General features: G+C 47.2%; 3 protein-coding genes across 4 annotated transcripts; 1 reads left to right on the top strand and 2 right to left on the bottom strand.

Annotated features, from left to right (window-relative positions):
* Window positions 1-1321: 1321 nt before the first annotated feature.
* LOC101768153 (probable sulfate transporter 3.5) lies at window positions 1322-5649 on the bottom strand. Its single transcript, XM_004969713.2, has 11 exons — window positions 5035-5649; window positions 4680-4887; window positions 4390-4561; window positions 3446-3511; window positions 3208-3321; window positions 2971-3087; window positions 2461-2874; window positions 2189-2379; window positions 2019-2101; window positions 1852-1928; window positions 1322-1763 (listed from the first exon to the last, which is right to left on the bottom strand). Exons 1-11 carry the CDS (start codon window positions 5381-5383, stop codon window positions 1596-1598), a joined length of 1959 nt encoding a protein of 652 aa, XP_004969770.1. The 5' UTR covers window positions 5384-5649; the 3' UTR covers window positions 1322-1595.
* Window positions 5650-13789: 8140 nt separating this feature from the next.
* On the top strand, window positions 13790-19134 carry LOC101767222 (probable E3 ubiquitin-protein ligase RZFP34). Of its 2 annotated transcripts, none has more exons than XM_004969711.3 (12): window positions 13790-15107; window positions 15270-15838; window positions 15949-16036; window positions 16533-16592; window positions 16687-16719; window positions 16819-16896; window positions 16986-17029; window positions 17125-17165; window positions 17608-17690; window positions 17810-17901; window positions 17984-18089; window positions 18480-19134. In XM_004969711.3, exons 2-12 carry the CDS (start codon window positions 15660-15662, stop codon window positions 18582-18584), a joined length of 909 nt encoding a protein of 302 aa, XP_004969768.1. In that variant the 5' UTR covers window positions 13790-15107; window positions 15270-15659; the 3' UTR covers window positions 18585-19134. The 2 variants fall into 2 exon arrangements, with proteins under 2 accessions (XP_004969768.1, XP_004969769.1); XM_004969712.3 differs by having other exon boundaries at window positions 13791-13958; window positions 15605-15838.
* Window positions 19135-20409: 1275 nt separating this feature from the next.
* LOC101766806 lies at window positions 20410-22503 on the bottom strand. Its single transcript, XM_004969709.3, has 3 exons — window positions 22311-22503; window positions 20918-21568; window positions 20410-20804 (listed from the first exon to the last, which is right to left on the bottom strand). The coding sequence occupies exons 2-3, from the start codon at window positions 21535-21537 to the stop codon at window positions 20702-20704; spliced, it is 723 nt and encodes a 240-aa protein (XP_004969766.1). The 5' UTR covers window positions 21538-21568; window positions 22311-22503; the 3' UTR covers window positions 20410-20701.
* Between the last annotated feature and the right edge of the window lie 2284 nt (window positions 22504-24787).

Raw genomic sequence — 24787 nt, 5'->3', positions numbered from 1 at the left:
CTACTTCTTATTAGGGAATTTTTGTAAAGGCCTCGTAGCGTCCCTATGCAGTCACACCTCGGTAATTTGATGAGTGTCTGATCAGCACAACATGGTTGGATCTAAAGTTCTTTGGAACTTTTACGTAACTTGTGGTGAAAGTGTATAACCTCTGCAGAGTGTAAAATTGATATATCAGCCGTGCTCACGGTTAAGAGCAGCCTGAACCCTTACATGATTAATTGAACTTGAAGATGGACTCAAATCGCTATTCTGGTTATTTCTTGTGGCCTTACTGATTACCAACCATAAGTGTGCTCACCCTTGCTTACTGCTGCTCATAAGAGGAAGGTGTGTGAAGTTTTCTGAAGATGATGCTGAGTTCTAGACGTACGCAGCCCCCAGTCGATTGCGTGTGAAGTTTGGAGCCTCCGTTTTCAGGATTAAGCTGTATATCTCTGATAGACTCGTAAGGCATAATTTATATTTATATAATATTGTCGTTGTTATTCACTAATGATATCACTATATGTATCAAACTAGATACTAGTATACATACACTCGGTTTGTTTTAAAACCTGTGCGACAACAGGCATGGCCTACAAAGCAAATGTATGAGGCTCGCCCTGTTCTTCTGAACGATGCATCGGTGCTCGTCTAATCTCCAATAGATGGCACATAGGTGAGATGCTTTGCGACGAAGTACTACGATTTCCATCAGCTGGGTCACGAAAGCTGCGTGTAACTGAAGAACAGATCAGGAACGCTAGCTCCTGCAATTTTAGTAGCCCGGTTGGTGTTACCTTGTCTGGTCAGAAACTAGCTCTGTAGAGTACATATCTTCCTTCCAAAAGCGCTAGGCATTATTAAACCAGAGTACATATCAAGACAATAATATTAGTAGTAAGAATAAAAACAATCTTGTGAAGAAAGTCTGTTCGCCAGTGTGGATGGTTTGTGGTTCTGGTAATATATGGAGTAACATGTGTGTGGTTATCGTTCGGTTATCTATGATGGTGTCATTTGTGTTTATGCCTCTCAGTTCTGAAATTACTATTTTAAAAAAAGTTTCTGAAATTACATGGACAGAACTCAAGAGCATGCATACTCCTCTGAATCCATTTTCTACTTGGTAGTGCTTCCCTGCTGAGAGCAGACCATGGTCCTTTTCTGAAGAATCTTCCAGCAAAACTAGAAAATGATAGTTGGAGTGTTTTTTCAGGCTTGTTGATAGTTCGGTACTAATGGTTTTCCTGCTCAGCGCGATTAATTGGCATGTGTTCTGCAGCTTGTGCCTCTTTTTGAAGTAATCTTGTCTATGCCACTTGTAAGGACAGAGATGTTGTCAAAAAAAAAAAACTCATCTAATAGTACGCTGTTCCCCATCACTTCTAGCTGAGCACAAGTTATTTTCCTATTCTTCTGCATTCTGCAAACTAGTACAGGCAAATCTATGAGGTTCATTGCGCCCTCCAAAGCTAAATTGGTTTATACACAAACTCTCCTACCAAAGACCTACCCCCAACCACATCCACACACACACACTCCATGCTGAGCCACCCAATATCTACAGCTACATCTTCCTTCCTAAAACGCACTCTGTCCATGGACACTAGCTATACTTCACCGTCATCCTTGCTTCTGGATCTCTGGAGCGCGTACCGGCACGCCGTGACGGCGTCCTTGACGGTGAGGAACACCCACTCCTCCCCTATCTTGTCCTTGATGTACCCGGACAGCACCAGCTTCTCTGTCACCTGCAGTTTGGGGTTCGTCAGAGCTACCTGCAATGTTCAGAAATGTGGAACTGATCAGATTCTGATGCTGAAACTCAAGCCGTGGGCCAGTTACCGGTATGGGGTTGGACATTACCCTGATCCCTCTCCGGTCAAGGTTCTGGTGGACTTCTAGCAGCATCCCGATGCCCGTGTTGTCGATGGAACTCACACCTGCAATGTTCAGACATGTGGTCAAGCTGAACACCTGTGGCCTGAACTTGAAAAGAGATGAAATGGGCGAACTGGAGATTATGGCCATACCACCAAGATCAAGGACCACGCATTGTAAATCTTGCCCGTCTACCTTGCAAGCGTTCTCCTCATCTTCTACCCATCTCAAAATCCTGCAACATGCGCGGCAGATTAGCACCTCTTCACATGAAAGAAAGAATAAGAAAAAAAGACATGATCTGATCACGGACTGTGCTCACCTTTCTCGCAAGTAACCTGCGTTGACAAAATAGATGGGAGATCCCAGTTGCAACACGAGGACGTTGGGGATGTTTCTTGCGTGCGGGTAGTGCCTGACGTCACGGAAGATGTCGCCTCCCGCTATGCTTCCGAGCTTGCAGGTGTTCGGCCTCGCCACATGCAGCAGTGCCCTGATCACTGACAAGCCTACCTGCACGTGCACAATTCAAGCGAAGCGCATCAGCATCGCACCAGTTATCAAGCAGAGCAATGGCAGCAAGGGGATACTTACTGATGCGCCGAGGCCGATGACCATGGTGAAGAAGACGACGCCGATGAAGGCGACCATGCAGATGCAGAAGTCGAACTTGTCCACCCGGTAGAGGTGGCTGAACTCCTTGACCTTGATGAGCCCGATCATGGCGACCACGATGATGGCGGAGAGCGCCACCAGTGGGGTGTACTTGAAGAGCGGGGCCAGGAACAGCAGCACCAGCATGATGCACACCGACATCACCACGTTCGACATGGGCGTCCGGCACCCGGCGTGGAAGTTCACCGCCGACTTGGAGAAAGGACCTGTCGTGAGGTAGCAGGAGGTGCAAGAACCAGCGATGTTCATGATGCCGAACGCGATCATCTCCTTGTTCCCGTCGATCTGCTCGTTCTTGATCAGAGCCAGGCTCCTCCCGACAGCGATCCCTTCCTGAGAGCCATCGAGACAGGCTGGTGAGAAACACTTTGCAGTGACCAAAAATAGGTCAAATCCCAAGACTAAGAGATGAGGCAAACATGTTCGTACTGCCAGTGCTAGGATCCCAGACAGGAAACCTGCTTTCACAGCTGTGTTGACGTGCTTGTCCGTGAACGTTAACTGCGAAATGGACAGAGGGTTGATCCCTTTCTTCAGGTCACCAACCTGCGTCACCAACAAGAAGCAAGCAATTTAGCCACTGAACAGTAATGCATTCATCATACACTGAGACATATGTGGCTCTGAAGCCTGAACATCAAGAGCTTCTGGCCATGGACGTCTTACTATTGGGATCCCATGCTCGTTTCCTTTGACCAAGAAAGCGAAGATGCCGCCGATGATGACCACCATGAATGGCGCAATGGCTGACACCCAGAACAAGTTTGGCTTTTTCTTTCTCTGAAATTTGCCGAATTAGCTCACGCACCCAAAAGTTAAAAAAAACAGTAGTGCAGCATATCAAGTGATAACGTAAGATAGCGTGTGTGCTGATCAGGATTAGATCCTCTAGAACCACACTTACCAGGTGCTTGCTTGACAGCAAGAAGAGGAGGAAGCATATGCCGAGAACTGCACTCTGCCACTTCCACTGCACACAGGAAAAGAGACGTACAGATAAACATTTCATTTGTTTCTCAGAAAAGAAATGGGAATGTTCTACACGTAAGCTGTAAACATCTCGTGATTCTGATGCGCACGATGGACACGGATCATCACACTTTATCTGGCGTTGGCCAATGTCACCGAAGTGTGCAAGGTAGAAAACGATACAAGAGGGTGTAGAAAAACAAGCATCATATGTCGACATCTACCCAGTGCACGCAGCTATACTAATGTACTCCGTATCATAAGTTGTGGCCTTGTGGGATCCAGCCACCAATGATTTGGGTCTTTTGTTATGAGGACAAGATCCAGTCACAAGTAAATATACTGTATGCTCGTCCATCATAGAGGTATGCTTGTCTTGTTCTGAAACAGTGTTGTCCTGATTCCTGAGACAGACAGTCTATTATTTCAGTTTGAGAAAACCCCTAGTTTGTGAAAGGGAAAAAAATGCTGTTTTACTAAGCACAATAGAGTTTTGATGAGCAGTAATCATTTTGCACGAGTAAAATATAATTTTTTTACGAACAATGGAAGTTGATTTTGTTTTCCTCGGCTCTTACACCTAGGAGAAGCAGTTACTGAGCAAACTTCCATGGACGACACGTCTTGCCAGACGGTTAGGCCTTCCTTTCAGCGTGCGGTCGCATGCCAATTTTAGCCGATTAGATTACTTCGCATAAAAGTAATTAACACCCGTATTTGAATTTTGAACCCAAAGCGAAAAAAGAAAGAAAAAAGAACTGCCCAAAAGAACCGGGGAAATCATGGGAGGAAGCAAAGGAGGAGCCAACTTCTAGTCGATTGGATCCTGCGATGGAAAATGGGGAAGGTGCAGAGGAGAGACACGATGATGTCACTCACCTCGTGCCTGTAATGGAAGATGGCGCGTACGACGGAGATGAGGTCGGTCTTGGGCGTGAAGTGCTTCATCCCCAGCATCCCCTTGAGCTGCTGCAAGATGATGATGGCCGCCGTGCCGCCCATGAACCCGGTGATCGTCGACCGCGACAGGAAATCCACTATAAGCCCTAACCTTCGATCACCAGACAGCCATGAAATGAACTCAACTCGTGTGCTTATTATTAATTACTGCAGTAGCTACTAAAAATCTGTTAGCCAAACGCAAAAATCATCGGAAGAGACGTACGTACCTAAAGACGCCTAGCGCGGTCTGGATGACGCCGGTGAAGAATGCGGCGGTGTAGAAGAGCTGCAGGTACAGCTGCGGGTTCTCCTCCGGCGGGACCTCCGCCTCGATGATGGACGCCAGCAGCAGCGACGCCGCCGCCACCGTCCCCACCGCCAGGTTGTTGGAGCTCCCGAACACCGCGTACAGCAGCGGCGGCACGAAGCTCGAATCTACAGCACAAGACACAGCCAAAAGAAATTTTAGTTAAAGCAATAAAGAATATTAAATGTGAGCGGGATACAATTAATGTGCATGCGGCCGCGTGCAGAGAATCGAGAGAGAAGAGAAGCGAGATGCCACGGCAGGGCAGTGCGTACAGAGTCCGATGATGGGCGGGAGGTTGGCGAGCTTGGCGTAACTGATGCCCTGCGGGATGGCGAGGCTGGCGATGGTGACGCCGGCGAGGAGGTCGTACTTGAACTTGTCGAGGGAGTAGCGCGGCGCCCACTCGAGGGCCGGCACGAAGTACTTGAGCCCTCCCCATGCGCGCGCGGCGGGCGGGCGCGAACCGAACCCCCGGAACGGGTCGTCGGGGAATAACGTCTCCGCCAGGCCCGTCCGCAGCGCCTCCACGAACGGCCGCCGCGCCGACAGGTTCACCTTGTGCTCCGCCGCCGGCGGCGCGCCGAGGGGGCGGACGCCATCGCCGGCCGCCGCCGTCCCCATGCCGTCGGCGACGATCGGCCGGACCGGATGATCAATCGTCGCGCGCGCCCGCGGAAACGGGGACGAGAACGGGAGGAACGGATCGACGACGCGATCGTTGTGCGGTCAGTATCTCCTCTCGCACAGTCTCGGGGCTAAATTAAGCAGGTCGCTGGCGGCCGGCCAGGCGAGCACAACACTGTGGTGTGGTGTGGCGTGGCCGTGGCGAAGGAATTGGATTGTTATCTCAACACGACGACACCTTGCTCAAGGGCGCCCGTGTGTTTGCGCCGCGTGCGTGGAGCGGCGAGGAGCGCACGGCGCGGTTTATATAGAGCGCCAGCCGGTTGGGGAGCGCAAGACGTGGGGGGAGCGCGCGGCGGCAGGGCTGGCAGTTTACGTTTCCGCGCGGATTGGCTTCGATCGAGTCGGGCTGAGGTGGAATTGTGCATGTAGCTGACGATGGCGGTAATGATGACGTATTTACCGGGTTAATCTTAAAATTAACAGAGTCATTATAGATGTCTCGCCGGTGACAGTTATCTTAATTATCACTAACATAAACGACCTCATTAATAGGACATACAGCTGGGTACTGATGGTAGGAGCTACCACCACCTCCGACACATCCAAAATATATTCCTCCGTTCTCCGACACATCCAAAATATATTCCTCCGTTCTGAAATACAAGGCATTTTGGTTTGTCCTAATTCAAATTCCAATCGTCTTTTCAGATAATTAATGGTGGATTCAACCTTTACGGCAGCATTCGACCACTCATTTGTCGCAAAGTTATAACTTATAACTATAAGGCTGCAATTAACGCATGATGTGGAGTGGACAGTAAAGGTTGGAAAACAAACCAAACCAAAGTGACTCCAAAGTTCAACATCCAAGATCTCTATCTAGTTCCAGTTTCCTGATTCTTGTAGAAATTCCAATAACATAAGACTTTTTTTGTGATACAAGGATAACACATCAGGTTACAGCTTTGGGCAAAAGCAAAAGCCACAAAACGCGAATTTTACCGCGTCCCGAAACAAATCTGAACTTTTGCTCCCTAAAGAGAGGAGCCTTCTCACCACATGCACGTACGTCAATCCCGCAGCCAAAAACCGCGCGGCGGTAACCAACAGCAAAACATCATCTTGGACTCCTCCTTTTGTCGCACCATCGCCTATAAGATTTGATTCCTGACCGTAAAAAGCTCTTCCGGTTCCAGATTCCGGGCTGCGCTCGGCTTGCGTGCAGCGAAAACTCTCATTACGATAGGAAAATCCACTGGATCCATATATCCCTCTCGAACAGATAAACCACCATACCCATTGGATATACACTCCCAGAACTAGAGAGCGTGCCAACCCCGAAAATTTAGATGGTTCAGCAATGCACGCGCGGCTAGCCAATCAACTGACGCATGGTTCAGGTCATCGGCTCGCCGCTGGCGGTGGGGTGGCGGTAGCGTAGGATATGCTTGGAGCCGTGGGCGTCGCAGCAGATCTCTGGAGAGCACGCACGAAAGACGCGCGCGTATCCGGTGTGATCAGATATCAAGTCCGAGGAAGACCGGAAGTGACACGCGAGCGACGACGCGGCGCGCGCGGTCGGTCAGCACTCAGCACGTATAGCTGCGGGGAGCAGCCGGGCGACGACGAAGGGTCTGTATGACAGAGTTTCGTCTGATTCTGATTTTCTACGGGAGTTGATTTTATGAGAGAAGTGATTTTGTGGCTGAGAGTGATTCTCTTTGCTTCTTTAGCATAAAATCTTAAAATTAGGATGAAGAATCACTTCACAAAAATTAGAACAACCTCTTAGTTCACTTCACAGAATCACTTCTCTCTAAGAAACTGTTTAACAGAGCTCCTGCTAAATTCAGCAGAGAATCAATTCCAGAAGTTCTGCCAAACGCGGCGGCCGGTCGCGCTGGATTCGGAGGACCCCGCGGCCCCCACGCCCACGGCCACCACCGCCGGTCCGCCGCCGCACCCGCGCACTGCACTGCATGCCACCGCGCCCGCGCGCGTCCGCTTCTGGGGAAGTGGTTTTCGGAGGCAGGCAGATCGAGCCCGCGCGGAACCAAACGCCGCGACACGTAAACGGCAGCACGGCGCGCCCCCGTCGTTCGTCGCTTTTTCACCGTGCGGGAGAGACGAGTGCAAAGGTGAATCCCAACCATGCATCTTGTGGTGGCGGTTGTGGACTTGTCGTCTCGAGGAGTTACGCTTTCATCAGGGAAAGTTTTTTTTTTTACCTGCAGCAGCAAAGGTAACTGTGGAGTTAGGTACCGTGTGTTCTTATTTCCAGGCATCTTTGGACTGCAAACGACTAACGACCGCAGCCATGGACATCAGCTATTCAGCTGCAACAGCTTCGGTCTATACAGATACAGTGCGTCAGTGTACGCTGCACACACATCCAAAAGAGGGCTGCTGCGATTCAGAGGTCAGAGCAACTGTATCTGTATGCAGTTCCCGGTGATCTCAGCTGCAGGCGCCAACGATGTGCTTCAGCACTACATACGTGTGAGCATCAGCCATCAGTGCATCACTACGTGCGCTAGATATTCAGTCCATCTCGCCTCTGTACCTACCCGAATAGCTGGCTACTACACCGAAGTAGAAGTAGTGTCATTAACTGAAGCTTATTAGGCTGCAGCTTCTACCGACTTCTAGTATTGAGCAATGACATAATACAAATGGTAAACTGCGCTGCAATGTTCGCATTTGTCCAACACATTCAATCGTGCCACATCTTTCTCACCCTCGGCCTGAATAAATTCCTGGAGTAAGAAACCATTGCTAGTGTCACCAATGATTATAGTGTCATGTAGTGTCAACTACATGCAATTTGCGTCACAGTGCATCGATCTTGCACTATCGAAAAATAAAGTGGGCAAGGGAAACTGTGTACCACAAATCCACAACGCTCAACTATGACAACTCTTCGTCACCTCAACCTGAATGAAACTGGCTTCTGGTATCACAGAAAGCCATTGTTTAGGGTTCAGCGGCCTGCAGTTTCTCCCGGTTGGATGGAAGGAACCTGGCTCTCCTCCGAAACAAAGGGATTCCCAGCTTCGTCTGCCCCGTCCTCTCGTTCCAAACTGAGCCATATATGATTATTGCTAAATGGTCGTCCTTTTCGTTCCCCATTCAAGATTCAGCCACTCATGCAGTAGTCACGCGAGATTACCTGCAGGAAAAGATGCGCTTCTTGGTGCCACGGCAACATTACACCACACTAGATTGATAGCGAAATGTTTATGATGAGAAGCATTTTTCTTTTTGTCCACCTGAAAAAATAATTAACCAAGCATCGTATCCTTGCAAACAACAATGCAATTTGGATCACAGGTCAATATTCTTTTGAATATTATAATTGGTCAAGAATCAGAATAGCCCCATCAATAAGGGGGGAAAAAGGCATGAGGAACCATCTCCTAGCCAGTGGGGTGGTTGAGAGCCATGGACTCTATCTCAGCTGAAGTTCAAATTTTGATGTCCACCTATTTGCTATTTGTAATGGAAAATTGCAAAAACTCACATGCAAGTCACATGCTTTTTAAAAAATATGCCCATACATGCATCTCACTCCCAACACTGTAAGTTTTATGTGTTTTTAAATACCCCCGTGACAAAACCACGCATAGCCTTTGTGAGTGAATTGCCTTATCACTAATAAGCTTGCATTGCTAATGAGTTTTCTTAGAGTTTGGTGCGATCGCCATCTAGACCAACCTCATTTCCTTGAGTTTGTGTGTCATTGTTGTCCTACTTGATCCTACCACTCGGACTAGTTTTGGTATATTTCATTGTACATATAACATCTCTAAGGCAGGTCGCGCAACACTGGAAGCCAAACAACATCTACATTGATAGGTCAAGTGGAATGTGATATTTGAAAACACATAAAACTTGAAATTGTTAAACTATGAGGAAATGAGATGCAGGTTGATATTGGAACCTCTGATTTGAAGTGAGATTTTGCAATCGTTCCATCTATAAACATAAGAATGTACTCATAAATCATAATGTATGTACATGTTCACGTTGTATGCGTCTTCCTTTTAATTGAGAAAAAGTAGACAAGGCGTGTAAAAATATTGACACAGGCTGCAAAGAGACCAGTAGGTCATCAATATTGTTCGCGCTAGAAAATTACCAATATCCCCTGAACTCATGTATTCTCAGTGAGTCCATGATCCAGATTCTGAAACTATTTTCCAGCTTAATCAGTTGGTAGATAGCATATCTTAATGTTTCCCTGGAAACAGAATGGAATTCGGAATCTCCTTTTAGTGGTCTGAAAGTTTGCTTGACAATTATTCGACGTCACTACCCTCGTGGCTCACAACTTCCTTCCTGCTCCTAGCTTTATAACCACCCCCTGGTGGATAGGAATGGATGCCTGAAACATGATCATGGATCCATCTTGCCTATGCATGTTCAACGAAGAATAGGGCATCTTCAACGATTAACAGGGCAGTTGTGCCAATAATGCCAAAAGGGATACATCACTTTTTTCCTCGGACCTGACTCACCCTTCCAAACCATCGCACAAAAGAGAGTTGAATTCTGCCATCCATCCATAACTGGTGGGATGCACTCATTAACCACCGCCGAATGATGCCTCCCTCAGGTGAAGCAAAACCTTGGGAGACTCCAGCTGCTCTCTGCCCCCAGGCTGCTGCTCTGAACTGTCATGCGTGACGATGGCACATGATTCGGCAGAAAGCAAGTAGAATCCGCCACCTTCTCGGTAATCACATGTCGAAATAGATGATTTGCTGCTTTATCTCGCATCTTAACTGTAGAATCTCAGAGTAGAAATAGACTGTCCGGTTTATCCTTTGAGTACCTTCATCCGACTCAGCCTTCTGAGTTCTGAAGCTAGCGAGTCATGAATGAATCTGCTGAACTAGATTAAACTTTTGTGACGAGATGAACTGAACTGGAGTGACCAGGAAATAAAAGAGAGCGAGTGGACTATGATCTTAAAAGTTGCGAATGACAATCAGTCAGCCAGTTTCTAGAATTACATTTGTTTATACTGATTCTGATCAACTCACCTAAACTGTACTGAAATCACACCAGAAATCTAGAACACACAACTAAGTATACTGTCACACCTAACCCATGACTAGTTTAGATATTTAATTGTCCGTGGAGTGTTCAAGTAGTAGCATCCGCTTTAGAGCCTTGACTAATCGTGGTATGTATATCAGGAAAGCAGAGGTCACACTGTCAAAAGAACGTAGAAAACGGATCATCAGGCAGAAAAAAAAAAGCACACAGCCCGTCTTATCGTACGCATATTGAGTGACCCCCAACGTTGAAATCTTTTGAGAAAAAAATTATCCAGCAAGCATGCGAATACAATAGTGCATGATCGAGAGTGTGCAGATGCAACTGCCCAGCCAAAAGGGTACAAATGAAAGGCAGAACGCGGATGCGCCTGCTGTTGTTGATGCGCCTACGAGGTAGTGGACGACTGCAACTGTTGTAGATGACACACAAATAGATTGACCTGCTGCTAGAGAAGATGGCATGCGCGCACAGTGAAGTCAACATGCGTGACATGCAGACTGCAGAGTAAAGCTTTGCTGTTTGAAGCACTACCTTGCGAGTGTAGAGGTGAACAGTTATGATCAACACAAGTTCAATCTTCATCTGGAAAAACGCAAGCTCAGTCTCCCGTACTCGAATATTGACAACTTTAACTTTACTGTTCAAGATCTGACCTTCAACTTTCTCACATGTTCATTGTTAAGCGCTTTCAAACCTGCAGTACTTATTAAAGTATACTTGGCACAAAATATAATTATACTTTTAGTGTTCCATTTAAGTAGATACTTTTTAAACATCAGCGGTCAAGAAACGAATAGTAAAAGTCTTCAAGTATGTATGATCGGATGTCAGTAGTAATTTCAGATGCGGTTTTTGCAAAGCTCGAGCACAGAAAGATCACAATTCTCACAAAGGCCGAAATCCCACGGAGGGGACATGGGGCGCTACTGGGCCAGCAGATAAGATGGCCCTTTGTGGGCCTAATGGGCTTTGACAAATCTGGTACTCCACAAATCGTTTCATCCCCTAAAAAGAAACGGACCAAAGGAAAGGTTGGACGGCGATCGATCGGGCCCGAGAACAACGTGAGCAATCAAATCAAATCAAATCAAATCTCTCTCTGATAGTCTGATCTGATCACACTTTTTCGTTTCTTCCTCTCGATCAACAGAGGCTTAAAAAAGCTGGACAGTGACCGACGGACCCACAGGAACAGCGTGATCCTCCCTGATCGCGGATCCTGCTTTCTCTCTTCTACCGGAGAAGAGAAGATACCGAACGAACGCCATAAGCTGCTAACGATGGAGGCGGCACCGTCACTTGTCCTAATCACCGGCCGTCAGCTTCTTGCCTGCCGCCCCGTGGTCCGTCCCGTCGTCCGAACAAACCGCGCCACAATTCCGTCGTGCCCTCGCCACAATTCGTATGCCCTCCACGCAAGAGCAAAGCATCATTGCTGGTCTACTTGATTGGCCAGTGCACGGCAAATCAAGCATTCAAGCCGCCGTAATGATCCTTGGACCAATAATTGCAGCGCGACCTGTGCCCGCGTGCCGCGTTTCGTCCCACGAATGATCCTGGTCCCTATCGGGCTGTCAGTCAACTTCTTCTGAAATTCGGGAGCCGATTTTTTTTTTTTTTTTTTTTTTTTTTTGCATTGGCAGCCAGACGTGATCTTGTTAGTAGCAGCAGAGGGCAGAGCAGTAGCTGGCGTACACGAAACGGATCGCCCGATGATGGGATTTATCCGCGTGATGGTTTGAAGCAGCTTCGGTTTCGTGGCAGGTTGGAACGGCAGGTGCACGCCGGAAGGTCTGCCGAGTCAAAAAATTGGCCAGGAGCAAAATCGTCGAATAATTCAAGAGCCCGCGATGCTGTACAAGCACGGTAGAGCCACTAGCTCACGTGCACGTCTCGGCCCAGCAGGACACGTCGTGCCCAGATGGGGGCACACGAGCAACAGCTCAGGTAGGGTTCCAGCTCCGGTCGGCGGCGAAGGGCGAGCGGATATGGTCGTGATCAGGCCGTCGGGCGCATGATTCACGCGCTGCCGTGCGCCCGTGCCGAAATCACACCGTCACCGTCGCGACGGTTATTTTTTTACGATTGGTGTCGCGCGCAACGTAATCGCTTCACGGCACCACGTAGCTTCTCACGTCACGGCAAGGTCCCGGCAGATCCCTGGCGGAGGCCCGTGGGGCGGTGGAAGCATGAGCGTACGTGGCGGGATCTCCGGCGCTGTGCGGCGGTTCCTGGCTTGCTGCCAGGGATAAACCGAGCGTATGAGCCGCTAGCATCCTTCGTTTTTCTTCAAGGACGTGAAAGGATATATCCGGTGGAAACTTCTAATTTTTTAAGAGTCAAAACACCTTAAGTTTACAAATTTATATACAATAAAATACCAACATTTTTGATACCAAATAAGTATTGTTAGATTTTTTATTAAATATATTTTCATAGTATATTTATTCGGTGCTATAAATTTTGTAATCCTCTATATAACTTTGGTCAAACATAAAATAATTTAACTCTTAATAAAGTTGAAATGATCTACAATTTGGAATGGATGGAGTAATTGGATAGTTCGATAATTTTATTGTTGATTCCTTTTGCAAGTATGTTCCGAGGTAGTGTAAACATGTTCCTATGCACCGTAATTGCTCTAGGTGTAATCGTATACATGTGTGTATAGTTTTCAAAGTAAAGACCCGCATTATTTGTTTTCAACCTTTTGGAATAAACTAACAGATTGATCCGTGCAGATAGCGCCAGTAGTTTTTTATATATAAATTGACAATAGAAACATAGTTGCTTGCAAAAATGACCATAAATATACACACACTATCTTAAAAAGCCTGAGTACACACCTCATTGTCGAGGGACATGTCTCTTAGCATTGAAGTAATTCAAACACCTGTGTTGAGGACTTTGAACTTAGCGGATATATTCTACCATAAGGATAAAATATTTTTTATCCTCAACTTATATGCTATTTTAACATCTATGAAATTGACGGATTTTATGCCACGGCTGCTTGGATTTGAGTCACAACCAAATCTTTTTAATTTTCCCATCGTTTTTTTCTCAGACTTTAAGCTTCTGTTAATCCACGCCAAAAAAGATAACAAGTGAAGTTTCCCTCACACAGTCACACAAAAAGAAAAACAAGTTTTTCTGGTTTTCTGTTAATCCACGCCCATACACCGCGTTCACAAGTCCGTTTCTCTCACCGTCCTCACACGCAGGATAAGGCCAGAATCGCAGTCGCGGTCCACCAGGCCCGGTCCACGTCAGCCGAATACTCTGGAAACCGTGTCCTTTCGTAAACAGGTTTAAATACCTCCTCCCAAGCTTCCCAGCCGAATCGCAGTCACCACTCGCAAGTACGAAACCTTCACATCCCCCTTCGTCTCGTCTCCGGATTCCCCAAATCCACAGCCCGCAGGCGCTGCAGGATCAGGCTCCTCTCGGTCGGCGGCCGCCTCGTCGTCCCGCCCGCTCGATTGGGTCGCGTGTGCGATAGGAAGTTCGTCATACGCCTCGCGGTTTTTCTAGTTCCTGTTCTGATTTGTGTGCGCTTAAATTTTCGTTCCGATTGATCGATCTGCTTAGGTACGTGAGGTTGTTTTGATTGCTCGTGGGTGCGCGTAGATGATGATGAACTGATAATGTCTAATTGTTCTGATTTTGGATATGGTGACTAATTGCTCGACTTGATTGCGGATTGTGATGACTGATTGTTTGATTTATTTTGGTATATACGGTGGAATATCAGTACATTTGGCGCTTGATTGATTGTGCGAGCTGTATAAGATGTCCATCCCCTTAATTTCTTTGCAACCACTGCATGTGCCTGATTCGTTTGGTTTGTACCGATAGCTTTGGGTGCCTATTTGAGATGAGACTGAAGATTCTAAGGGTTCTGCTTGCTCCTCTAGGTTCGTGGTCATGTTCGTTGCATGGTTGATGGTGGCCAGTAGTTCTCTGATATCTGGTGATAATGGTTCCACGATGCCTGTAAGCGGTTGATTATGTAAGCAAGAAGATGTGCTATAGTTTAACATTGCCTGTGTGAAAGAAGTCCCCGTGCACTTTGTGCATGTAGAAGTTCAGGGCTTATGTACTGCCATAAGCAAACGCATTTTGTGACTTCATGCATACCGCATTTTTCTTGCTCTATCGTCTCTCCTTGTGGCACAATACTATGCCGTTTTGCATCCTCGTTTGACCGTCCTTTGCAAATACTGTTGAGCCGAAGTCGAAGTTGCAGTTCTGGCAACGTAATGGGGTACCTAGCATCTTCTGGATGGTTCCTTTATGTGCCCCACTTACACACATGCGAATGGAAGGAGGAGTTTGTGGAGTACTGGCAGGCTATTCATTTCTGCATTCCTTGTGAGAGAATTAGGGAGGGAATTTCTCTTATGCAGGTCACGTAAACACTGGGTTACCAGTGATCTGAGACGATCTCTATTCAGTTGGGAAGTAGATATAGGTTAAATTTCAGGTCTGAACCAGTGAAATCTCAAGTAGAACCTTAGGATGATGCGTGAAAGAGGCATGCTGGTTTTCTCCAAGATACTTCTGCTCAAAGAATCAATGGATTGAAAATCTCGTATGGATATAAGTGCTTGTTAACTAGAGATTTTGAAGATGAAGCTGATGTCTTCTGGAGGTAGGCTTCCTTGAAATCTAACGTCTTAATGAACCCAGTATAACAACGTGCACGAGTGGTACATGCTAACACGTCGAAACCATGTCATGAAAGAATCATGTTTCTTTTTTTTTTCTTCCCCATTTCCTGGCATTTGATGCTATGACGTGTTCCTCTTGCCAGAGAATGGGGGTGGACAACGCGGTAAATTTGGTGCAGATGGATGCTGTGTTCGAATTGCTTGGGAGTTCTCTGGAGACTGGATGGATACCTATCGAGTAGTATTATTCCCCTCTCGACTCACTGTCCAGATAGTTAGTGCTATCTGTGATTGTTGGGTGATCAGTTTATCGAGATTTTGCTGCTGGAGCTGTTCGGCGTTGCTTTCACCTTTTGTGATGCCTGATCTTCGGCATTATATGGCATTCCAGAACTGTGCGCAGTGGTTTCCTTGAATTTAGGACCTCCGACTGCATTCTGTATTGAGGACAGTCCTGCTAAATACATGATACTTGCAGGTGTTTGTGTTGTGTTTGCAACGTGATAGCTTTCAGAGGTTAAAAAACAGTCAAAATGGTCGCATTGGACCTGCATCTTGAGTCTGCTGCTGCTCAACATGGACAAGCCAAGCTAAATGTGGAAGAATGTGCCAAGGGCTCTTTGCTGTCTGGTGGAAATTACAAAGAAGAGAAGATCGATGGTTCAGATGCTGATGATTATGAAAAATTTGAGAAAGGAATAATGCACTATGGGTATGTTTTTCACTGGACCTTTGGTTGTCTTGTCTATTTGGCATGTGCTTAGAACACTGACTTTCTTTAATAAACTCAATGATATCAAGTAACAAGCATTTGAATGGCAGGTGTCCACATTACAGAAGGAGATGCCGCATACGAGCTCCTTGCTGCAATGAGATTTTTGATTGCCGGCACTGCCACAACGAAGTTAAGGTATCGTTTTTAGAGTTGTTAGTGTGGGAGAGCATTTTTCAGATTGTGCAGTTATGTAATGTTGCATCGTGTTTTCTTGGTAATAGTTTTGGAGCCAATAATCAATTTGCTTCATGTGTTTTGACAATTGTTGTTTGTATTGATGTATGATCTTGCTAGTAGTGATAAGTCTGAAAACACACGATATGGTGTGTCTTTATTCTGAGAGTAGTTAAGAAATTTATTCATGCTCTAGATACTATTGTACTTTTGTGGACTAGTAGCTTGGTGTCTGCTACAATTTCATAAATGGCTGTTGAAACATGTAATTCTATCCAAAATCTTTAGTGAGTTATTTTCTGCTCTTATTTCTTGCTCTTGCTCATAATGCATAATTGGTCTTCAGCGGAATATTTTCACGTTCTATCGTAATATGCGTATATGTGCCCATCATTGTTTCTGAAACATGTCATCTTAAATATTGGAAAACTAATGTATCATGTACTTCTATTGACAGAATTCCATTAAAGTCGATACAATGAAGAGGCATGAACTTCCACGCCATGAAGTGCAGCAGGTATATTTACCCTCTAGTCCATTTGCCGTTTCGTCTGCTTGTTACTTTAGCATTCAACTGAGTCTTATGTTTTCACTTTTCTGGCTGTCATCAGGTTATATGCTCATTATGTGGCACAGAACAAGAGGTGTGTGACTTAACCTTTGCTACTACTTTGGGGCATGCTAAACATATCACATATGTCATCTATATGGCTATATCATCATGCTGCTTTGTCTGCTGCCAGGTTCGGCAAGTATGCATCAATTGTGGTGTGTGCATGGGGAAGTACTTCTGTGGATCGTGCAAGCTCTTTGACGATGATGTTAGTAAGAGGAAGCGTGCCATTGTCTATTACGTTTGCTTTATGTAGATGTTAGTATGCCTCACTAAATCTTCTGTTTGTGCTTATAGGTTTCTAAACAGCAGTATCACTGCAATGGATGTGGAATATGTAGGTATGTATGTGATAATTTTCCAAGTGGACATGGTATGGATGCGTTTAAAGTCTAAAGTATGCATAATAATACTTCCATTATTATTATGTTTGCAGAATTGGAGGGAGGGAGAATTTCTTCCACTGCTCAAAATGTGGTAATGCCTCATGTCTCCCTGTTGTGTGTAATATTTTATTTTAAATATAATATCATTTTGTGCTTCAGTAGGTTTGAGCATTCTCTGAATTTGTTTGGACTATATGTTCCTCTGGATGTAATTTCCATTATTCCATGCGGCATGCAATGGGACTATACGAGTTTAGTTTTTCACAGTTTGCGTTCTTTTGTAATTTGTAGATTACTAGCTGAACAATGTTGTAGACTAATTTGGAAAATGGAAGATGACTTCCTAAAGTCTCTTGGCTAACCGTCAAGCAGAGTTGCATTTAATACTGTTTGTCTCTCTTGCCAGTCGCCATAATTATTTTTCATAATCCTTATATTATTATTCGCTTGCTGAAATAATTCTGCATTGTTCTAGTTTATAGGAACTTCTAGTCAACCGGTATGGCTCATCACTGTTTTTCTATTTCGTGTAGGATGTTGTTATTCAATTGTGCTGAAGAATAGTCATGCATGTGTTGAAGGAGCAATGCATCATGACTGTCCAATCTGCTTTGAGGTAGGTGCTCTGCTCTCCTTTTTAATGTTCATGTTGAGGATCATGTTTTCAGTGAATTGTGTACGCTCTGTTCTTGTCCTTGTATTATCATGTGACTGATCCTGTTTCATGAATCTCAGTACTTGTTCGAGTCGACAAATGATGTTTCTGTCCTGCCTTGTGGTCATACCATTCATGTAAAGTGCTTGAAAGAAATGGAGGAGCACTGCCAGTAAGTTGGTTCTGCACGCCCCTTTTGTATACCTTGGTTTACCATCCCGACTGGGTTTTGACAGCTAAAAATGAACCTACAGGTTTGCATGCCCACTTTGCTCCAAGTCAGTTTGTGACATGTCCAAGGCGTGGGAGAGACTTGACATGGAGCTGGCAACTCTCTCTGATTCTTGTGACGACAAAATGGTATTATTCTTTTTTTTTCTTTTGCTGAAACTCTTATGAATGCAGCGATTTAAGGCTAGAAGCCCTGCTTTTCAGGTGAAAAGAAAGTTGGTAAGGCAACTCTAGTAGAAATGGGTGCAGGCTTAGCAGTGTTTTTGTTTGGTTTGGCTTTAGAAACCATACCATGTTTCTTCGCCAATAATACCATTGACTTTTGTCAAACATCTCGAACGGTAGCCATGAGAATTAGATTATTCTAAGCTTATTGACGTGGAATGGTGAAACTTGTGGTCCTTCGAGACCTATGCCCGTAATTCTGGATCCTTCTTGACTGTGCTGATGTACTAGATAGATTGAACTAGAGGCACAACCTGTTCTGAACACTTCTAATTAGATTTTATCTCCTTGTAGGTCCGCATATTATGCAACGACTGCGGGGCAATCTCAGAGGTGCAGTTCCATCTGATTGCGCACAAGTGCCAGAATTGCAAATCATACAACACCCGCCAGATCTGAAGAAAGTGATTCTTTGATTCTTATGCGGTTTCTGCATTCTTGAAGAAGCGCGATGGCCCATCCCCCGTGCGCGCCCGTTCGCCGCTGAGCTCACGGACAGCTAGCGGGACTCCTCCATTGGGTGCTTCTGCAGAGGCAAATTACTCGAGATTATCTGTGCTGTTAGCCGCCGTCATTGATTATGCCTCTTCAGCATGTTGCTGTAATGCTGTTGGGTGCTTCAGCCTCGTTGCTTCTGTAGCTCCGTGGTTCCAGTGGGTCATGTTATATTTCCTCTCACTTCAAGATTGTGTCACTTGAGGTTCAGGTCCTAGATAAGATAATTGCTCAAGCTTGTAGTTGGAAGTCGATTCATGCATGTGTCTGTGTTGGGCAAGGATCAGAGTTATGTGGTTTAGCACCAATTTTCTAGATTTTCCATGTTATTATAGTGCTGTTCTTGGTGTTTTCGAGTTGGTCTGTAATTTCTTGGAACTACTTTGCTGCCTGTTCTTTCAGCTTGCAGCTTCATCGGTCGAAAATCGTCGATAGGTCCATTTCCACCTTTCCATTTGCATTCTTGACTGACTTATTTTTAGCACACCGGTCACATCGAATGTTTAGAAACTCATTATACATACGGAGCTAAACGTTGAGATGAATCTATTAAGCCTAATTAGTCTATGATTTGACCTACAGTAACCATTTACTAATGATGGATTAATTAGGTTTAATAGATTCATTTTGAATCTATTAAGCCTAATTAGTCTATGATTTGATCTACAGTAACTATTTACTAATGATGGATTAATTAGGTTTAATAGATTCATTTTGCTGTTTAGTTTAATAGATTCATTTTGCTGTTTAGTCTAATTAGTTTTATAATTAACTCATATTTAATCCTCCGAATATTTGACGTGACACGAAAAGTTAGAGCAAACCAAACGCCCCGTCGAAAAGTTAGAGCAAACCAAACGCCCCGTCGAGCAACCAAACGCCCCGTAGGCTGTACGTAGGTAGCTTGTTTTGGAATGCAAAGTTAAAACACATGCAGTACGACAGTGAGTACACATCTCTGATCTGCGGCTCTGATGGCTGCAGGCGCCTGCAGACCTGCAGTGCTGCAGCGCTCTGGATCGGATGGCGTACGATTTCGTGTGACCTTACCTTTTGACTTCTCAAGCTCCTACCTTTCCATTCACCGAACCGAACAAAAGCGGAGTCGAAAACTCGAAATGGATGGATCATCAGAGATCGACCGCATTTTCCGGCTTGAAATGAAGGCAGGCACCAGGCAGAGGGATATGAATCCTTCTTGGAATGGATGTCGCCGGCGGCCGGGGAGCTATCAGCGTCTTCCGAGGAAGGATGGGACGTGGCCTCAATGGCGACGGCAGGTCTCGTTTCACGCGGGCTCGCCCATCGCCCCTGGTTGCCCGTGCTGTGGCAGTGTGGCCTGAGGTGGCAGCTGCGGAGACGCGACGAGCCAACGCTGCATCGGATGCCACTACCCGGAGTGGGGCGGCCTGAGTACGCCGGTGTCCTTGCGTACGTCACTGCCTCACCGGGTTGACGCTCCGCTGGACTGGATTCTGGAGCTCAGCCAGCCTGCGAACCTGAACGGGATTATTAGCCGCTTTGGTGGTTGATAATTGCGCTGCAACGGGAGTTAGTGGCTCTGGCAAGAGGCCAGAGCAGAGTTTTCTGGCGAGCATTTGCTTACGGACAGGGATTCGCTGTTGCTGCTGGCAGAGTGCAGGATTGCTATGATGAAGATACGAGTATCATAATAGAAAGCACCAGCATAAAAAGGACCAATGTAGAATAAAAAAAGCAGACTGTGCAATTGTAAGAAATCGGAGTAATGATATATTGATGGCGCAGAACAGTTTGACAGCAGCCAAAATGGGGAGCTCAGCAGCAACAAATCATGAAAATTGGCTCGGCCAATGCACAAACAGGCCGAGCCGAAAACCTCTCCACTTCAGAAAAAATCGAACGAGAGGCATCTCCCTCCTTTCCTACTCCCTTCCCTCTTGGTTAATCCTAGTAGTAAAGGTGGCAAAAGCGATGGCAGAAAGCTTGCGGGCAATATTATACTACTACTACTTTGCCTCGGCAGCTTCACAAATCTTCAATCAGAGATTCAGCGCAGAGTCCAGAATCATGAGCTCCTCCGCCTCCTCGATCTCCTCCTCCATGTACCCTTTCCTGCACTCGTTGCTGCAGAACGCCTTGCCCCTGCACGCCCACAAGAAATTCCGTCAAAACTCGAGAACTGGAACGACTACAAACATTATTCGTACGTATAAAAAAAAGCAATGCAGGAGACGTAGAACTTGATGAGAACTCACAGGTACATGAAGATGTCCATCTTCTCCGGCAGCTTCTTGATGCAGCAGCGGCAGCGGCCGGGCGCGGCCGCACTAGCCGGCGATGACGTTGACGGCTGCTGGTCGCTCAAAGGCTCGATGCTGAAAATCGCCTTCCTGCAACCACCACCGCCCGCTTCGCCCCTGCCGCGCACCTCCAGCGTCTCGCCGGCGAGGATGTGCGTCGTCCGCGGGTTCGCCCCGCGCGAGATGACGCAGGTGTACTCCTCGCAGTCCGCTGCGTACGCGCTCACCTCGTCCGGGGTGGCGGCGACGCCCGGCGACGAGGCGGCCTTCCCGCACGCCGCCTTAGGCAGCACGAGCTCGAGGAACGGCCTGATGGAGTCGAGGAACGAGCTCCTGCAACCCAGGTGGTGCACGGAGCAGCAGCTCCCGTCGGCGACGGTGAGGGCGTCGACGAGGCCGAGGCCGACCCGCGGCGGGCTGGACCGGAGGCTCTTGAAGTCCAGCGGGGAGGTCGGGCTCCACACCGTGTCCGGGTCCGCCGCTCCCTTGGTGCTCAGCCTCACGAAGAGGCCCGGCACCCTGAAGAGCCCGGCGGCGGCAGGCGCGGTGCTCCGCGGGGCATTGGATTCCACCATGGCTTGGCGTGTGGAGCAGCAGCTGGTGTCCCTGATCAAAATGGTTGCATTGTCGGTGGTTCAGTTGCATGATGTAAGATTTTGGGTCAATGGGTGATGGGAAGCGAAGAAAAGGTGGGCTGGAATTCAGCTTTTGCTTTTCTTCTCAATCAAGTCAAAGTTGCAGGTAAAAAGAGAAAGGGGTAATGATTGTCTATGCGCATCAACGAAAGTACACAAACAAACAAAACCGGAAAAGCAAGTGATTCAAAGAGGAAAACGTGGTTTTGCCCCAGGTGTAGGTGTAGAGAGCAAGAGAAGATCATTGCTTAATCAGAAGCATCTCATGACTGCCAACGAAAAAGCAGGACTCACTTGAACTAAACATGGCCAGGGAGCATAATAAATGCAATAACACCAGCAAATCACCAAGGCATCGACTCGATTCTCCCCTCAAATCATCTAAAATCCCCCATCCACGAACTCGCCACCAACATTTCAGAACAAACCAGTCGCCTCAGGAGGAAAAACTTGAAATGCGGAAATCAAGCTCATAGCTCCGCCATTGCGTCCGCTAGACAAACCAAGGAATCCAGGCACGACAAATAAATCACCAACCAACAGACAACAGAGTATTCCCAGTAATCCACACGGAAGCAATCCAATCCGAGGCCCGAACAACGGACCAGACCAGCAACGCAGCTGGCCGCAGAGCAAGCCGCCGCGAACGAGCAAGCGCGAATCTGGGAAGAGCAGAAGCAACCAGGGGAAACGAGGACGAGAAGGCGGCGTACCTCGGCGACCGGTCCGGCGTGGCTCGGCTCGGGGAATGGGGGATGCGGGGGACGCGGCGGCTGCTGACTGCTCGGCTCGACGGAGGGCTACCGCTTTATGAGAGGGGAGAAGGGGAGGGAAGGAGAGGCTTCCGCGGCACTCTGCTTCTCGCTCAAGATTTTGCTGGGTCGGGTCCCAAATCTGGCAGCCTGGTGGGGTTTCGTGTGCGGGGGCGCGGGGCGTGGTGGTGTCAACGTGCTGCGCGCTGGGAGAGGGGACAAGTGTCCGCGGAGGCGTTGCATGCAGGGGCAACGGGCGTGTGCGGTGGCGCATTCCCGGCTCCCCACCTCTCCAACGCTGGGACCCCTCTCCTTATTTTTTTTAGTCTTTTCATCTCTCTGTCTCTCCAATTTTGCCCTTTATTCTATTCTCCCGGCTTCGTTTCCTTGGAGCACAATCTCCTCTTTTTCTCACGGCAGTGTTTTAATTTTTTTTCCTCTTTATCTCAAAAGACGAAAGGCCCCGAGGGCAGGAGCTGGTAAAAATGAAATGACTTGACGGAAGTTCCGATTGATTTTTTTGTGTTGATTGACGCCTCGCTGGTGGTTTAGCTCACCACAATTACCGTCACGCGCTACACGAGTGACACCTCCGCCATGGTAATCCAATAATTCCAAAGGGGTGGTCCAGGCCAGAGGAACGAGTGACACCTCCGCCATGGTAATCCAATAATTTGTTGAGCTTTCGCGGTCGCAATGCATTGTTTGCTTCACGAATCGTGTCATCTTATGCATGCATGCGCTGCTTGTTTGGCTATCATCATCATCGCTGAACACGTCACTAGCCGATCTTGCAGCATTTTTACCTGGCTCGCCAAACTGGTTCACCTTCTAACCGAGGAAATGTAGTGCTTAAAAAGCTTCGAAGCAGGCCCTGTTACCCCCAACTCCCAACTTTGACACTATGCAAAAAGAAGATTCTCCATCACATCAAATTTGCGGTACATGCATGGAGTACTAAATGTAGACGAAATTAAAAATTAATTGTACAGTTTTGTTGTACTTTGCGAGACGAATCTTTTAAACCTAATTAGTCAATATTTGGACAATAATTCACAAATACAAACGAAACGTTACAGTGTGCTACAATGTTAGCACAATAATTTTGCATCTTCAAAGTTGGGCAACTAAACAAGGCCGCCTCCTCCCACGGGAATTGTGGAGGGGGACTGGGGAGCAAGCCAGGTCTTGTTTAGTTGCCAAAATTTGGAGTGCCAAAATTACTGTGCCAGCACTGTAGTACACTGTAGCGTTTCGTTTGTATTTGTGAATTATTGTCCAAATATTGACTAATTAGGCTCAAAAGATTCGTTTCGTAAAGTACAACAAAACTGTGCAATTAGTTTTTAATTTCATCTACATTTAGTACTTCATGTACCGCAAGTTTGATGTGACAAGCGTCCAGATATTTTCGTACTCCTGCTGCAGCATGCCTACGAGCTCCTACTACGAGTGATCGATCATTTACCACTCCCCCAGACCCAGGCTACCACGTTTGACCGCCGCTGTAAAAACGTTGAAACGGACGCGAGTGGTGGTCCTTGTCGTTTTCTGCGCCCAGCGACTTCCGTGGTACGACGCGTGTATGGCCGTGCTGGTATCGGACTGGAGCATCCATCGTACGGGACCTGCTAGCTTTTAGCTTTTTCTTTTTTCCCACCTCCGCCCTTTGAAAAGCGAAGGCACATGGTAATTAACCACGGATCTATCCGTTCGGGCCACCAGCCCACCACTGTAGAGCCCACATAGACGGGCCCACAAGTCGGCGCCTGGTAAACTTGATTTTCTAGTCCACGTTCACTAGCGAGTCGTACTTGGGATAGAAGCAAATCCTGTCAGCAAACGTGTTTACATGCCGAAAGAGGTGCTAGATTGCATGACCTTATTTTTATCTACAGTACGTCCGCTCCGGCCAGGTGCAGTGTTCCCACCCATCACCCTACAGCTAACCAGGCTCACTCAGACTGTCACTAGCTGCCAAGTTAGCACGGTGATTAGCACCCCAGCGAGCTTTTGTCACAGGTCGTGGGGGCAGGTGTCGCCCCCCGAGCCGTCGTTATCCCATCGCTAACCGAGGTCATCAGCAGCAGGAGCAGCCACCTCCTGCTCCGCGCCGCGCCAAGTAAAACCCCCCTCCGACCCCCTCGTGCGGTACGATGATTGACGCTAATTAAACCCCTCTCCCCCGTCGCGGAAAACGAGAAATTCCTCGCTCGGGCGGCTCTCTCTCACCCTTTCCCCTTTTGCAGCACATTATTTTGACCTTTCTACAGAGAGGAGAGAGCGCTTTGCTTCGATGGGTGTTTGCGCCTCTTTTGCCAGGGCACCCAGCGGGTGCGGCGTCCGCGGGGGGCAGCCCGTGGTGACTCATCGCTACCAGCAGTAAAATTAGCGCCTCTGTCCGCTGCTACTGCATTGTTTGTGATGCGTGCTGTGGC

Source organism: Setaria italica, chromosome V (assembly GCF_000263155.2).
Source record: "Setaria italica strain Yugu1 chromosome V, Setaria_italica_v2.0, whole genome shotgun sequence".
Classification (NCBI taxonomy): domain Eukaryota; kingdom Viridiplantae; phylum Streptophyta; class Magnoliopsida; order Poales; family Poaceae; genus Setaria; species Setaria italica.
This window is presented reverse-complemented; position numbering and strand designations above follow the sequence as displayed.

Coding starts and splice junctions, on each gene's coding strand:
- LOC101767222 (XM_004969711.3), top strand. CDS start 15,660: ATGGTCGCATTGGACCTGCATCTTGAGTCTGCTGCTGCTCAACATGGA. Junction 16,593..16,686: donor CACGCCATGAAGTGCAGCAG/GTATATTTACCC, acceptor GGCTGTCATCAG/GTTATATGCTCATTATGTGG. Junction 16,720..16,818: donor TATGTGGCACAGAACAAGAG/GTGTGTGACTTA, acceptor GTCTGCTGCCAG/GTTCGGCAAGTATGCATCAA.
- LOC101766806 (XM_004969709.3), bottom strand. CDS start 21,537: ATGGTGGAATCCAATGCCCCGCGGAGCACCGCGCCTGCCGCCGCCGGG. Junction 20,805..20,917: donor ATGGACATCTTCATGTACCT/GTGAGTTCTCAT, acceptor GTGGGCGTGCAG/GGGCAAGGCGTTCTGCAGCA.
- LOC101768153 (XM_004969713.2), bottom strand. CDS start 5,383: ATGGGGACGGCGGCGGCCGGCGATGGCGTCCGCCCCCTCGGCGCGCCG. Junction 2,875..2,970: donor CTGGGATCCTAGCACTGGCA/GTACGAACATGT, acceptor GATGGCTCTCAG/GAAGGGATCGCTGTCGGGAG. Junction 1,929..2,018: donor CGTGGTCCTTGATCTTGGTG/GTATGGCCATAA, acceptor TGAACATTGCAG/GTGTGAGTTCCATCGACAAC.